We start from the raw sequence: 15794 nt of genomic DNA on the forward strand, positions 1-15794 counted from the left end.
GTGACGTATCGGACCAATCGATAAATTTCCGATCCAAATCTGATGCCTGAACCGCAGCTTACATAGTCACCCACTTTTCTCACCCGGTCACCGGGGCCGGTGACACAGACAGCACCACTCCAATCAGGGATCCCCTGGGATTCGCCACCCGTCGAAAGTTGTCGCAAGTGATGTGTAGCGGGGCAGGTGAGTGTTGAGTCTATTGGGGAAATGCCTTGTAGGCTGGATCTCCGTCGAAATCGACCAAAGGGGAAACCGCAAAGAAGGGGACAAGAAGGCCCAAGACGTCGGCGCCTCGGCATTGTACTCTCAGACCCGAGAAAGTCGATCTGACCCGAATCTGTTTCTGGACCAGACCAAGCTCTTGGCTCTAATTGGTGGCACTCGAAATGTACGGGAATGATATAGTGGTAGTAGTTGTCACCACTCTCGTCAGCGGCTTGCGGTAAGAATCTGCTGGTTGTTTCACGCTATGCACTTTGGTCCTCTGGGTCAGACCTGGGCCGCCTGACCGCAATGCTTTGATCCCCTGACCCATTCATATCCCTTGTGGGGAAAGGCCGACAGATGTGGTGAGTCATTTTCAACCTGGGCTAAAAGGGGACCCTGAAGAGGTAGATTGATGAGGTGTAGGTCAGTGCCATAGAAGCATGGGAAAGTAGTGGTGGCGTCCGGCGCCTACCTTTCATAGGGTCACGCCATCTCTATGGGGAACACACCCGTCTCGTGGTGACTTCCAGCTTGCGTGGTACCACGCGAACGCCACGCGGGACTAGTGAGACGGGAGGCTGGGCAGGTTGTGGTGAAACTCTCTTTTTTGTCGATCGTATACAGATTCGGGGACCGAGTCGACGAGTCAGCATTTTCTCCAACCAGAAGCGAGAAGCCAGCGAGCCGAGCGCATAATCAAGCAAAATTCAGATTTCGCCGGCTTGGCAACCCCGAGTCTCAAATGGCCCAAGCCCTGTCGTCGTGGTAGTTGGCAGAATGTGGGGAGAGAAAAGAGGAAAAAGGACAGATGCCAAGATGTCAACTCCGGAACCAATCATGGTAAAATGCGGGAGCGGGTGCGGAGCTTCGAATATACAGGGGAAGTGTGTAGAATATATGGGATAACCAGTGGAAAGCACACAGGTAAGTCGATTTCGAATTTGAACAAAGCGTAAGGCCATTCCGTGGAACCAAAGACAAAATCTACCAGAGGCTTGATTAGGTAGGATTGAATGAAACCATGAGATGAAGTTGCATGCGCTAGGTTAGAGTAGGAAATTGATAGCTCACTAAATACGCTCGAATGACTTTCGATTGGTTAGAGTTGGACCCTTTGTATAGTTGGTACTTACTTCCCCGCATTGTCTCTACCCCGTTTTTGCCATTTGTCGTTTGTATATCTTCACGTTCCTTCCCCTGTCTCTTTTTCCCCTTTTCCTTTTTCCCTCTCGTCATCTTCTGTTTCTGTAACTTCGCTGTATTTGACATCACCATCACCCATCATGGGGTACGTGGTCGGAAATATCTACGTTATCACGGCAGTGGCCGTCATTGGCGGTGCGCTGTTTGGTTTTGATATTGCTTCTATGTCAGCCATGTAAGTCGTGCGACGCCCCCAGAACCCAGAACAGCTTCGTACTCCACAGTCGAAGATCATATCCACTGACCTCGTCAACCACTTTCCACAGTCTTGGCACCCAACAGTACAAATGCTTCTTCAACCAAACCGGTCGCAATAGTGACGGGGACTGTGGTGGTCCAACTGCCTCCACACAGGGTGGTATCTCCGCGGCCATGCCGGGTGGCTCGTTTGTTGGGGCTCTGATCTCGGGATTCGTCACGGATTATTTGGGTCGGAAGCGGGCTATCCAGACCGGTTCGATTATTTGGTGTATTGGAAGTGCCATCGTCTGCTCATCCTTCAGTATTGGCCAACTCGTTGCCGGTCGTTTTATTAACGGTCTGTCGGTCGGCATTCTCAGTGCCCAGGTCCCTGTCTATGTCGCAGAATTGGCCCAACCCAGCAAGCGTGGCCAGGTCGTAGGGGCGCAGCAGTGGGCCATCACCTGGGGTATCTTGATCATGTTCTATATCTCCTATGGCAGCAGCTTCTTAACCGGTCCCGCTGCCTGGCGTCTTCCTTGGGGTCTTCAGATGGTTCCTGCCGTCTTCCTCTTCTTTATGTTTTTCTTACTGCCCGAGAGTCCGCGTTGGCTGGCTAAGCATGATCGTTGGGAGGAAGCTCACGAGGTGCTGGCATTGGTTCATGCCAAAGGTGACACGAGTGCCCCCTTCGTCTTGACTGAGCTGCAGGAGATCCGTGATATGGTTGAGTTTGAGCGTCAGAACGTTGACGCATCATACCTGGAGCTCTTCAAGGGCCATATGATCTATCGTACTCATATCGGCATGTTCACTCAGATCTGGTCGCAGCTGACGGGTATGAATGTGATGATGCTATACATTACCTACGTCTTTGGAATGGCTGGCCTCTCGGGAAACGCCAACCTGGTTGCCTCCTCCATCCAGTACGTGATTAATGTCGTTATGACCGTGTTCGCTTTGCTCTTCATCGACCGTTGGGGTCGTCGCACCCCCCTTACTGGTGGGCTCGACTCTGATGATGATCTTCATGTTTGCCAATGGGGGTATCATGAAGTCGTATGGAAAGCCCGCGGGGCCGGGTGGCCTGAACAATGTTGCGGAGGAGTCCTGGGATCTATCTGCCGCACCTGGAGCGGCCAAGGGAGTCATTGCCTGCACCTATCTGTTTGTCGCCAGTTATGCGCCTACCTGGGGTCCCGTCAGCTGGATCTACCCGCCCGAATTGTTCCCGTTGCGACTGCGCGGCAAGGCAGTTGCCCTCTCCACGGCCTCCAACTGGATTTTTAACTTTGCACTGTCGTACTTTGTGCCACCAGCATTTGAAAACATCAAGTGGAAGACATACCTGGTGTTTGGAGTGTTCTGTTTTGCAATGACTATCCATGTGTATTTCTGTTTCCCCGAGACTGCCGGCAAGACCTTGGAAGAAGTGGAGACCATGTTCACTACTCCCGGAATGCGGCCTTGGAAGACCAGTGTCCAGTTCCAGCACGTTCGTCAATTGGAGCAGGGTGCAGTTCAATCGGAGAAGCTGGCGCACTTACAGACAGAAACGGCAGGAGAGAAACGCGGCCCTGCGGTGACCCAGGTGGATTGAATCTTTTCTCTTGGGGATGAATCGAGGGAGGCTTTGAGATCACCTCACACATACACTTACGCGTGGAATAATACTGCTTTTGCCCGCATTCAGCCCTCTGGTTACGGTTTTCTCAGAATATTCGGGTTGCCCTCCCAGCTTCCTCAGTTGGAGCCAATATAAGATTGGAATCCTAGTGTTTGACCATATGTTAATGTCTTTCAAACTTTGCCTCGGTGGCACCACTAGTACATAGTCTTGTTATGTCAGCATCAGCCGCTGTTAGACACGACTAATATTTGATCTACTGCTAAGGGCTGAAATCTGCATATCTTAGGGCTCTTATGGATTCAGTGGCAGGTAATTCGAGGACTACGATTGAAGTGATGCTTCTGATTGGCCAAAGCTGTGGACAGATTTGTAGTATGTAAGCAGAACTTCGGCTGGCTAATTAATCAGACCAATGTTTTTGACATGTTGCAACTAAGACCCACTCCCCGCTTGTCAAAATGTCAGATCCACAGTGTGCAACTTGTCGTCAATTAATGAGATTAAGTCCTGCATATACGAAACCTACGTCCTCTAGTCCGCAGTGCAACAACTTACACTTTTTCCTTTTTTGTTTCACCATCTGAGATCCGCCAAGTTCATCGAGTAGATATATCAAAGTACCTTGAAAATCAAATCTAGTGGTCGCCTCTTCAATGGTGTCCATGAAAGTTGCCGCTTTCTAGCAATCTTTCAATATTCCTTCGTCAGACCATACCCCCCATGGCTTCTGTGAATCCGTCCCTCCATATGTGCCGCATCCATAAGGCCACTCTCGGTTCATCATCATCATCTACATCGGGGGCGAGGACATGCTTGAATATCTCCTGGCCATCCCCAGATGATATATTGATTTGTGGAATTCTTGCCCTCGTTCGTCAACCACCACTATTTCATCGGGTAGAAGACGCTTTCGGAGCACAAGTTGCATGTTTCATATCGCGTAAGTGGTGGCATGGGGCTTGACGTGAGTCGGTGATAGGAGAGTCAACAACGCCATCGTATTTGGCCATTCGGGTGGCAACCAGCAATTTCCAGCTGCGTTAGACGATACTTAAAACAAATCGTATCGTAGTGTAGGAAGTTAATAATTAGACTCACCGTTGTAAAATGGTGTGAAAATCTTGTAAAACAGCTGGCCATGAGAAACCCCCCACGATTCAAGAAGTAAGTGTCTGGGATACTGATCTTGAATGGGGTGCTTTAGCAGGCATATTCACACAATGAAGGCCAGTGGTGAGCTAATATGACTTCACAAGACCCTCCAATATATTGACGATTTGACTTGTGATGGATGGTGATATGTTATCTGCCCAGCAAACTCCATGACGATCTAGCCGATTATACTCGGTAGACATCTCGGAAGAAAACAGGAAAAGAAATATCTCAATCACTACCAATTTCAAGTCGGGCGTAGCTTTGTAGTACTTGGTCGGTGGTTAGTCAAGTCATCGCTGAATTAGGTAGCTGCTTGGAATTTTAATACGTAGAGGTTCCAAGGTTTAGGACTTGAACTCTAAAACCATCAGTATCTGCTTGGCATATTTGCGGCCGTGAGAGCTATAAGAAGTGTCTGAAGGCTGATGTATGTTGTTATCTATTTTGACTACCAAGGTTGATGCGTATATCTCCAGGTGCTCCGTTGACCAGATCGAGCCCAAGCAGATGTATAATGACGTTTCGCAATCTCCATTACGTGCACAAGTCTTTCCAGCGATCAAAATGATCGTCAATAAAGACAAGTCTCAGGTATTCTCCTCGTGATGAGGCCATTTCTTTCCTCCGCTACTTGAACGCCGCATCATGGCTCAAGGCTCGACGGGAGCAGATCACTGAGAAATCTGTATAATTGATAGATTACCAGATCTATGCTGACACTTGCACCCCCTGAGCGCCAATTCCGGGATTGTATATCTTCAGGGTCCCTTGGAAGAGTTGACTCAATCGCTCGACTTGTTCCTGCTTTGCCTCCATCCAAGAGCCAGTATGTCCTTCTATCGGTATCAAATTTCGTTTGGCTCTATCGCCATTCACCCAATCGAGAAGTTGGCTCACATAAGCGTCTTCTTCACCCTTCAGCGAATGAAAGTTTCGCCTATATCCCTTTATGCGAATTCTTTCCAGGTACTCTTTTTTCATCTCCTTGGCTGGCGGTAGCTGTGCATTTCCTGAGAAAACCTCCGCGACGGCGATAGCTTGGAATTCAAATAACGTAAATGTAGCAGTATAGAAAGGAATGCCCACGAATACCAAGGTCGGATCGGGGATGTAAAAGATGTCGCGATGCAAATTATGGATCTGTGTGCCATCTGTGACAAGTGTAGAGTCGTCTGCTTCTGTCACAGGCACAGAGCTGTTGTTATACTGGGGAAGGAATGGGAAGGCCATCTGGTAGCCCGTGCAGAGGACAATTCTATCAATATTGTGCAGGATTCGACCAGACTTCAAGTGCACAATCATCGGTAAATGCTCATTGGAGTGATATGGGGACTCGTTCATCTCGAAATATGTGACCTCCTCGATTCTTGAGGCATTTTCGGGGAGTGCAACAGCGGGGATGTCAAATACGCCACCTCGGGTACTTTGATAGATGGCTTGGGAGACAGGACTGATCTCTCGAGCAATATCCATTGAAGAAACCCCACCTCCTATTAGAAGTACATTCTGCTATAGTGTCAGTACTTAAGAGTAATAAGTGGTGTCGTTCTCCTGACCTTTCCTTCAAACCCATCGGCGTTTCGGAATGACTTTGAATGAGTAATCTTCATTGGCCATCTTTCTTTCGCGTGGGAAAGGCCCGGGATATCTGGGACGAGAGGGGTGTGGTAATGGCCTGATGCAACAACAACGGCGTCAAATGTCTATTTTTTTTTTAATGAGTAGTTCTCCAGCTCGAGGCAGAGCACTTACCAGCGACTTGCGACTTTCAACCATTCTCCCCGTTTCACAATCTTCCTTCAATAAAGTCCAATCAACATGCCACTTTTGCTCCTGCTTGTATACCTTGGTGACCAGGGCGCCATAAATGGTCACATCACAGACGCCTGATTTATAGGAAGTATCTTGAATGTAGTCTTTCAAGACGCTATGCTTGACATAATGCGGAGTTCCTTGCGGCCAGGCATTTAGCTTGGTGCGCAGCAATGGCGTTGATACGTTGTTTGTCAAATTTTCATAACAAGGACTAGAAAAGTATCAGTATGAAACGTACAATGGCCAAGTTGGACTTGCTCTACCCTGGTGGTGCATGCAGTAAATCCTGCCTTTCTTTCCCCTCGCGACCATCTTTGACGTACTGCTCCACATCAAGTGGCTTGATTGATGGATATTGGGCTTCAATCGGCACTCGCTTATCATAGAGCCTAAATAATGGTTGGCTTTGATTTTTTGCCTTTCCGATCAAAATGAGTTCCTACCATACTCCGCCTGCTGCTTGGCTTCTTTCAAAGACCATTACCTCTTTTCCGGCTGCCAGTAGATAGGCGGCACTAACAACCCCCGAAATACCGGCTCCGATAACGGCTACACTTTGGATAGAACTGTCGACCATGATGCTTTGATGTGAGAAAGATAAACATTGAGATTTGGTGGGGTTACCACTATTTGAACTACTTCATTCTTCCTATCCCCACTATTGGCCATTATGAAAATTTTCTGACTCAAGATTTCGCAATCCAAGCTAACCATGAACCATACTACCTCCCCTCCTATGATATGTTGGATTACGCACATTCAAGGTCCAGCGACAGAGAAAGCTTTTCGGATGAAACGGCAGTGACTAGATTATAAATCATCCAAAAGTTCGCACCATTTTGTCCGGAATTATGACATTAGGGACTTTCCCCGCCATTAGCATCATTGCCATGGCCCAATTCTAGGTGGCACCAAAATAAATCTCCTCGGGAGATAGATGAGGGGTATGAAGTACTCCTGATTGGATGGGAAGATGTTACAGTTCACGACGGGACTTTGAAATTGGGGTGGACAGAAGGCGTAATGCATTGCGACAATGATGTGCTCGAGGCCCATAGTGTCAACTGACACGACGGGCTTGACATGTGTCTACCTCCAAAATAACGGATAAAAGTACAAAAATATCGCTCATCGTCAGAGGTACTCAGAATGATCGTTTGGTACTTTAGTTTTGAAGAACTTCTTAAACTGTCATCATGGCACCCGCCCCCATCGACCCTCGCATTGTAGACGTTGCGCCGCCGAGAAAAGACACCCTCAATCTACCAGCTCCTGCAAGGGAGCGATTGGAAAAGTCAGTTGTTGATCTCGACGCTGGATATCCCTATCGACCATCACGTCCACTCTATCTGGATGACGTTTACAATGTGCGAAACTATCACCGCGAACATGTAGACCCTGGAAGCCGCGCCGATCCCGAAAAGAAGGCACTCCTGTCCGCCGCTAAGGAAGTGATTCCCCTCACAAGACATATTGGAACCGAAATTGTCGGCCTACAACTCAAAGATCTGACCAACCAGCAGAAGGACGAGCTGGCCTTGCTAATCGCCGAACGGAGCGTTGTTTTCTTCCGGGACCAAGACATCTCTCCCCAGCAACAAAAAGACTTGGGTGAATATTTTGGGGAAGTCGAAATCCATGTATGGCAATCGCAAAACCGCCTTGGGAGGATTTATGAAGCTCACTCTACTCTTACAGCCACAAGTGCCTCAAGTCCCCGGCATCCCCGGCGTATCCGTGATGTGGCCCGCATTGCAAGCCACGGAGACACCAGCCAGCTTCCGTCGACCAGGTGGCGCATCTAGATGGCACAGCGACCTAGTTCATGAAAGGCAGCCGGCGGGGGTAACACACCTACACAATGACACCGTTCCAACTGTAGGAGGAGATACGCTCTGGGCAAGCGGATATGCGGCATACGAGAAGCTCTCTCCCGAATTTCGCAAGTTCATTGATAGCAAGACCGCCATATACCGATCTGCTCACCCTTACCTTGAGCGCAGCAACCCTGAAGCTGGGCCTAAATTTGTGGAGCGTGAGCATCCTCTAGTCCGTATTCATCCTGCAACAGGATGGAAGGCGCTTTGGGTTAACAGGGCGATGACCGACAGAATTGTCGGACTTGATAAGGCTGAGAGCGATGTAATTTTGCGATACCTGAACGATGTCTATGAGAAGAACCCAGATATTCAGGTTCGATTCAAGTGGAGTCGGCGAGCAAGCGCCCTCTGGGATAATCGGTACGTTTCCTTGCCTGTGTTTCTACCCTGTTTCAGTGCTCACAATACAGAATCACCATTCACAATGCCAGTTGGGATTATGAGGGCTCACAGCCTCGCCACGGTACTCGAGTTACCTCCTTGGCGGAGAAGCCACTTTTTAACAGCAGTGCCCCAACTCGGAGAGAGGCGTTAGGCCTATTGGGACCCGAGGAGATTGAGGAGCTGGCGAGCATGAATAAATTGGAGCTGTAGTAAAGATTTCCTTAGGCTGTATGTTTGTAATACAACTGATTATGGGTTTCGTATAGTTATAGTTGTTGTGAGCACCCTTACATTCTGTGTTCTATGTTATGACAAGACTCGAAAGTTCAATCTTAAATCTCAATGCCTGTTCTGAGTAGATCCTCAAGCTACGATAAGATCCAGATTATCATCATCATGAGGTTTAGCCAAATACGTAGCAGACCATAAATCTTCTGATTGGTCTTGAGATCGGGACTCGGTGATCAGGCTTAGCCGACGGCAGGAAGTTATGCCGATCGAGCCTTTCCAACACTTTGATAAAGATTTAAGACTCGGAGACATGTGGGGGACGTAAGCCTTAGGAAATAAATAAAATTCCCTACTACAATCAGCATGTCGATTTTCAATTTTCCGTCAAGGTACATGCTGAGTGTTGTTTTACTGGCGATCGCGATTCCTTATGGACTACGTATCTATCGGATCATTTTCTTGCTCTTTCCCATTGCACGCGTCATCCAACCAATTGAAGATTTCCCATACAATTGTGAGCGCTTTGAGCATCCTCTTCTGGAAGGATGCGAAGATATCTGGGTAGACCATCAGAGTCGAAAGCTTTATGCAGCTTGCTCAACGATCGCAACCCGAACAGGGTGGAGCCCTGGTGGAGACATGTTTAATGTCTCTGCAAGGGACCAACTAGATCACATTTCGGTGATGGATATTGATGAACCTGGATCGGATGGTTTGTACGGAGTTCGGCAATTGAAAGTCGGGACCGCATATAAAGACAGCCTGGATCTACATGGATTCGATGTTCGTCGAATTGGAGATCAGCTTCGATTCTGGCTGATCAATCATAGACCGCCCATGGAGCCTGAGACTGGGGGGCCCTTGGACGCTTTCAAGGTTGGTGCCAATTCGACCATCGAGATTTTTGATCTGAACCAAGCAACAAATACATTGGAGCATTTGAAAACCATTGTTAGTGTCGCAATTGTGACCCCAAATGGACTGGCCGTCGATGCGGATGGAGTCGGATTTGCAGTCACCAATGACCATACCACCAAATCCGGGCTGTATCGGGCCCTGGAATTGCTAGTGGGGGGCGGAAGTGTCAGCTACTGTAATTCGGACTCTGGGGAATGTCAGATCGTCACCCGAGAGAACTGCAATATGGCTAATGGAATCGTCAACATTGGCAATGGACAATTTCTGGTTTCACAATCCGGGACAGGTGTTGTGGTTGCTTATCAATTGCATGGCGAGAGGATGATCCAAACTGGTATTCTGGATCTTGAAGTCCCACTCGATAACTTGTCACTTGACCCCGAAGGTAATATCTTTGTCGCTGCATTTCCAAATGTCCGATACTTGTGGGAGGCGATGCGGAACCCCTACACCGTTTTCTCACCCGCCGCGGTCTTCAAGATCTCACCGCAGGCCTTGCGAGCGGAGAGGCAAAGTAACAAGGAGTTCCCAGTTCTCAAGGTTGTGGAGGACCGAGACGGCAAAAGGCTACCAACGACCACGGTAGCCGTGCACGATGCAAAGACCAATCGATTGTTCTTGGCTGGAGTCACTTCACCCTTTATAGGGATATGCATGATGGGGAGTCTGTAGACTGGACGTCAATGTTTTTCTCTACTTCACTCGTTCTGGTAGCCAAATTATGTATACAAATAAGGGTTTTCAATTAGACCATGCTTTATAGACGCTGTATATTTTATGAGGGCTACCGGCTCTTTGAACAATATACCTAAAAGTATTCAACCTTTGCTGGTCTAAGGGCTAGAAGCTACAGGGCAGCTGGTGGCCGTATACAATTCATAGCAAAATACATGCATACCTATCCGTCTATATCAGCATCAGCCGGTCCATCGTTCGGATTCGATTGTGGAGACGTCTTCGTCTTGGTTTTGCCAGTAGAGGGCACCGGTGGCAGATGCCAGGTAAGCACGCAGCCAACTTTTACCCGGGCCTGGGTTGGTTGTGCAGGCAGTGATGTTTATGGAGTAACCAATTACAGCCAATTGTAGAACGAATAATCAAATCATGCGAGATTACTGTATGAATGCATTCGACATTGCCCCACCCGTGTTGTGATGTTCGTACAGAATGGAGAACGAGTGGCAGATCATTACCGCCCTGAGCACATGGCCCCGTGATACCGCCCGCATTTCGTTTTTTTATCTTCTCCTTGAATCTATAGAGTATTCAATTGCTGCCAAAATGAGTGCGACTACAACAATTACTGCGCCACCGGAGATCACAGCCGACAATGTGGCTACCCTGTTTCCCGAGGTTGACACCTCGCTGGCTCGGGATATTCTACCCACTGCAAACAATAACTCCGCGCGCGAAGGCACTGAACTTGAGGGATATGACGAGGAGCAGATTCGCTTGATGGACGAGGTGTGCATTGTCTTGGACAACAATGACCGACCCATCGGCAGTGCCAGCAAGAAGATCTGTCAGTTATTACAACCCCAACTTTGGCACAAGTCCATCCAAGGAGGGGTAATCAACTACACCAGATAACCAAGAATCAATACTGACATTGCTCTTCCTCCTCCACAGGCCATTTGATGACCAACATCGACAAGGGTCTGCTCCACCGCGCTTTTTCCGTTTTCCTGTTCGATTCCAACAATCGCCTTCTGCTCCAACAGCGCGCCACCGAGAAAATCACCTTCCCGGACATGTGGACCAACACCTGCTGCTCCCATCCTCTTGGAATTCCTGGAGAGACTGGTGCTGAGCTTGATGCTGCCGTGTTGGGTGTGAAGCGCGCTGCTCAGCGGAAGCTCGGCCACGAGTTGGGTATTAAGGCCGAGCAAGTGCCATTGGAGAAGTTTGAGTTTTTCACCCGGATTCACTACAAGGCCCCCAGTGATGGCAAGTGGGGAGAGCATGAAGGTATGTCTGGCCATTGGATGGTGTGAAAGTTCTTTTTCTAACCCGAATTTAGTCGACTATATTCTCTTTATTCAAGCGGACGTTGACCTGGAGCCAAGTCCGAATGAGGTGCGGGACACTCGCTACGTCTCCGCCGACGAGTTAAAGGAGATGTTCAAGCAGACCGACCTGAAGTTCACTCCGTGGTTCAAGTTGATTTGCAACTCCATGTTGTTTGAGTGGTGGAGCCACCTCGGCACCTCAGCCCTTGACAAGTACAAGGGTGAGAAGGAGATCCGCCGGATGTGAGCTTGGCCGATGAATACACTTTGTGCTGGCACTTGTCTCTCCATAAGCTTTCATTTTGATGCATTGGCCTGATACCTTTTCGTTTTCCAATCACCTGCATATTTCCATATTTCGGCACATAAGATCTTAATTCAAGTCATTTGGGGATTACCCCCCCCCCCCCCCCCCCCCCCAAAGGTATCTACCCTTTCCAGAATACTTCGTTGTAGTCTCGTATTATCAGTTCAATTTGCTTGAGCCAGAAAAAAATGTCAATAAAGAAGCTGGATATACGCAAATGCACCGCTAAAAGACAGTCAGAATAGATACAATGCAATGCAACAAACCCAATGTCACTTTCAAAGCCAGCCTCGCAAATCCAGCTACCCCGTTTGATCCGTGGACAGGAATAAGATGCAACTCCCCAGAATCACCGTCCCAACTACCGTAAAAACCACCTGGGTCTTCCAGCCACTTTGAACCAACGCGGCCTTGCGACTGTACTTCATGACCGTGCGCGCGTAATTGGCGAACCCGTTAGCCAGGCACGTGATGCTCAAAACCCAAAAAACGATGCCGAGGGGCAAGGCCATTCGCCGTTCCAGGACAGTGGGTTGTTCTCGGAAATGGAAGGAGATGATGATGGCTAGCGAGACCACTGCCAGATACATGGACAGACGCAGCCATGACAGAAAGGTGCGCTCATTAGCACAGTGATCACGCGCATCTGAACTGGTATTCTCGAAGAGAAGGGCACCGAAGATGGGCGGGGAGCAGAGAATATGGTGTTGATCTTCGACATGGCTATATTAAGTTAATGGGAAATGCGAAGCACGTGCGCGGAGATAACAATCTTGAATAAATTAAGCCAAGCCGAACTTGCAAGCCGAAGTTTTGAGAATGGGAAGGTGAATGAGGTAAGGAGACAGGGAAGGGAGAGATGGATATAGAGATAGAGATAGAGGAAGATCAAAAGAAAAAAAAACAGTGGAATGGTCATGGAGCTCGGCCACAGTACTGGTAGCTTTGACTTACTCTTCCACCAACGCGGGTCGACAATGTGTTGGATTGATAATCGGATTATACGGTCCCCGCAAGCTAAAAGCCGCATTGCTATCATTAGGTCGCGCCATTTCTGCCTAGAGAGAGAAAAATCTTTTGAATGAGGAAATGGAAAATGTGGAGGATCAGGAGACATGCATCAGGTGACAGCTCCAGCTAGACCGCTTTTAACTCGATGACATCACAGCGATCTAAGATCTTCTTTCGAGATTACATGCATGGATACATATGCACCAAGAGATATACTCCCATCTACCACAAGCAATGCCAGATCGTTGTCAGATGAGGGGGTAACCAAAGAACAGTGAACAGTGAATAGTGCACAGATGTGGGTCATCCCAATTGCCGGAGTCCCTCCGTCTTTGAGGTGAACGCGTTGAGTCATTTCAATATTGTGAGAGTCTAACCTTTCTGCTTAGACCTCCCTATTTGAGCTTTGGCAAAGCAATTGGTCAGACTTATAGACCAATCATCCTATCGTCCTATCAAGTTATCCTATCGAACAGCGCTAAGTCCGGCACTAAAACGGTCAAAGTGGTTCTCCCCCCACTTTACATTTCCAAGGTTTCATTTATAATCTTTTCGAGCTTCCCATTCTTCCTTCTCTTTGTTTTTAGGGTTGTAGAGCTTCCCTATAGATCATGGTGAAGGTGCTGTAAACAAGAAAATTCAAAAAAGGTTTTCTTGCCCTCTTCTCCCATCATGCCGCCCCGCAATGTGTACTCCGCGGACTCTGCCGAGCATCAAAGCCCGTTTGGTCGGTCTTTCACCTCCAGTTCCCCAATCGCGGAAGCTGCCATTTCTCGCGACTTAGCCCATTACACCGATGATGATTCCTTTGCCACCGATACTTCAGGGTCCTCGACTGTGCGTCCATCAAGCAGCTATGCCGGGACAAACCCGCACTCGCTGGCCGGGTCTTATCGCCGGCCAGGCTATTTCACCACCGTCAATCACGCCACCACCGTTCCCGCCCACGGCGACTACCAACCCTTGACCCACAGTGAACGTGAACAAGCGATCCAAGAAGAACACGCTTTGTTAGGCGACAATAATGTCATTCCGATCGCGCAGAGACCTCGACGACTGTCGCATAAACTGAGCAGTCTATTCTCTACCTCTCCGGGACAAGTGCACCCAAGTTCATCAAAGCCGTACGGCTCCGTCCGGACCACATCAACACATGGAGGCAGTGGAGCGGCACAGGATCCTACCGAGGCCACAGCCTTACTGGCCTCCGGTGACAATGAGATGGGCCCGGAGGAGATCGATCGAAAGTGGGAAGAAGCAGTGATCGCAGGGTTAATTAACACCACCTGGAAACGGGAAACGGAAGTCATCGCTAGATACTCCCTACCGTTGATGGTCACATTCTTGTTGCAGTATTCCCTGACGGTCGCCAGCATTTTTACGATAGGTCATTTAGGCAAAGAAGAGCTGGGGGCTGTCAGCCTGGCGAGCATGACCGTTAGTATCACTGGAAATGCAGTCTTTTCAGGTCTAGCAACAAGCTTGGATACTCTCTGTGCCCAGGCGTATGGGTCAGGCAAGCGGAAGCTGGTGGGTCTACAGATGTTGCGCATGGTGTATTTCTTGTGGATTGTGACGATCCCCATTGCCGTGCTTTGGTACTTCTCTGAGCATATCCTCGCCAAGATCGTCCCCGAGCCAGAAGTGGCAAAGATGGCCGGTCTGTACTTGAAGGTGGCCCTCCTAGGTACTCCTGGATATGCGTGTTTTGAGAGCGGGAAACGATACCTGCAGGCCCAGGGCGTCTTCTCAGCTTCTCTCTACGTGCTGATTTTCTGCGCGCCTTTGAATGCGTTCATGAATTGGTTTTTTGTCTGGGTAAGTTGACGACTCTTCCTGTACCTCAACAGATAAGGGCTAATAGGGACATGCTCAGAAATTACAATGGGGATTTATCGGTGCGCCCATTGCAGTTGCTATCACGGAGACTCTCCTCCCCATAGGCCTATTTATCTACGCTTATTTCTTTGTTGGCAGCGAGTGTTGGTGCGGCTTCTCCAGGCGAGCTTTCCAAAATTGGGGCCCCATGATCCGCCTTGCACTACCAGGCTTGATCATGGTGGAAGCCGAATGTCTGGCTTTTGAAGTCCTCACATTGGCATCAAGCTACCTTGGCACCACCGAGCTGGCTGCACAATCTATCCTCTCCACTCTCTCCAGTATCACATGGCAGATCCCCTTCCCCCTCTCCATTGCGGGTAGCACGCGAATTGCCAATCTGATCGGTGCCACGCTGGTTGGTGCCGCGAAGACCTCGGCCAAGGTGAGCTTCTGCGGAGCCACGATCGTCGGGCTGTTCAACATGGTTTTACTTTCCAGTTTACGCTCCTATATCCCCAGACTCTTCAGTTCTGACCCAGAGGTCGTCGACTTGGTGGCGCAAGTACTTCCTCTGTGTGCGGCGTTTCAGCTCTTCGATGCATTAGCTGCCAACTGTAATGGCATCCTTCGTGGTCTGGGCCGCCAGGAGATCGGTGGTTATATCCAGCTTTTCTGTTACTATGTCATCGCTATGCCGATCAGCATGGGGACAACCTTCTGGCTGGGCTGGGGGGTCATGGGTCTCTGGACCGGTGTAGCGTTGGCACTCCTGCTTGTCTCTGCAATTGAAGCGATTTTCATTACTCGGATAAGTTGGGAGCATTCGGTCGAAGAGGCTCTGCAGCGGAATGAGCTAACCTAGGCTATTCCGGAGCTTGTATCCAATGATTACCCAGCTGTACTTACCACGAAGGCTTTTGGTGAAGACCCTGTTTGTGTTAGTGTATACCTATATTTTCCCCCTGCTGCCTCCAGAGCTGGCGTTTGGGCTTAAGATTAAAGTCGATATCAGTTTTGCTCTAGAGCAAATTAGAAGTGAG

The 15794-nt window shown here is 49.0% G+C and overlaps 7 protein-coding genes across 7 annotated transcripts; 5 read left to right on the plus strand and 2 right to left on the minus strand.

Moving 5' to 3' along the window:
* Positions 1-1493: 1493 nt before the first annotated feature.
* On the plus strand, positions 1494-3193 carry N7503_002994 (sugar porter family MFS transporter; the record flags this gene model as incomplete). The annotated part of the gene is given in 3 exon segments (XM_057062541.1): positions 1494-1588; positions 1680-2652; positions 2663-3193. 3 exon segments carry the CDS (start codon positions 1494-1496, stop codon positions 3191-3193), a joined length of 1599 nt encoding a protein of 532 aa, XP_056923456.1.
* A 1893-nt stretch (positions 3194-5086) lies between these two features.
* On the minus strand, positions 5087-6770 carry N7503_002995 (putative FAD dependent oxidoreductase; the record flags this gene model as incomplete). The annotated part of the gene is made up of 5 exons (XM_057062542.1): positions 5087-5884; positions 5935-6081; positions 6131-6404; positions 6457-6582; positions 6637-6770. The coding sequence occupies 5 exons, from the start codon at positions 6768-6770 to the stop codon at positions 5087-5089; spliced, it is 1479 nt and encodes a 492-aa protein (XP_056923457.1).
* A 619-nt stretch (positions 6771-7389) lies between these two features.
* On the plus strand, positions 7390-8667 carry N7503_002996 (TauD/TfdA dioxygenase family protein; the record flags this gene model as incomplete). The annotated part of the gene is made up of 3 exons (XM_057062543.1): positions 7390-7833; positions 7892-8433; positions 8484-8667. 3 exons carry the CDS (start codon positions 7390-7392, stop codon positions 8665-8667), a joined length of 1170 nt encoding a protein of 389 aa, XP_056923458.1.
* A 414-nt stretch (positions 8668-9081) lies between these two features.
* N7503_002997 (calcium-dependent phosphotriesterase) lies at positions 9082-10278 on the plus strand (the record flags this gene model as incomplete). Its single annotated transcript, XM_057062544.1, has 1 exon — positions 9082-10278. One exon carries the CDS (start codon positions 9082-9084, stop codon positions 10276-10278), a length of 1197 nt encoding a protein of 398 aa, XP_056923459.1.
* Positions 10279-10887: 609 nt separating this feature from the next.
* idi1 (isopentenyl-diphosphate delta-isomerase IDI1) lies at positions 10888-11862 on the plus strand (the record flags this gene model as incomplete). Its single annotated transcript, XM_057062545.1, has 3 exons — positions 10888-11128; positions 11236-11574; positions 11627-11862. 3 exons carry the CDS (start codon positions 10888-10890, stop codon positions 11860-11862), a joined length of 816 nt encoding a protein of 271 aa, XP_056923460.1.
* A 254-nt stretch (positions 11863-12116) lies between these two features.
* Positions 12117-12974, minus strand: N7503_002999 (DUF202 domain-containing protein; the record flags this gene model as incomplete). The annotated part of the gene is made up of 2 exons (XM_057062546.1): positions 12117-12645; positions 12877-12974. 2 exons carry the CDS (start codon positions 12972-12974, stop codon positions 12225-12227), a joined length of 519 nt encoding a protein of 172 aa, XP_056923461.1. The 3' UTR covers positions 12117-12224.
* Positions 12975-13605: 631 nt separating this feature from the next.
* N7503_003000 (MATE family efflux transporter) lies at positions 13606-15616 on the plus strand (the record flags this gene model as incomplete). The annotated part of the gene is made up of 2 exons (XM_057062547.1): positions 13606-14751; positions 14810-15616. 2 exons carry the CDS (start codon positions 13606-13608, stop codon positions 15614-15616), a joined length of 1953 nt encoding a protein of 650 aa, XP_056923462.1.
* Positions 15617-15794: the final 178 nt, after the last annotated feature.

This window comes from Penicillium pulvis, assembly GCF_028828015.1.
Source record: "Penicillium pulvis strain IBT 33274 chromosome Unknown contig_1_segment0_segment0, whole genome shotgun sequence".
Lineage (NCBI taxonomy): Eukaryota > Fungi > Ascomycota > Eurotiomycetes > Eurotiales > Aspergillaceae > Penicillium > Penicillium pulvis.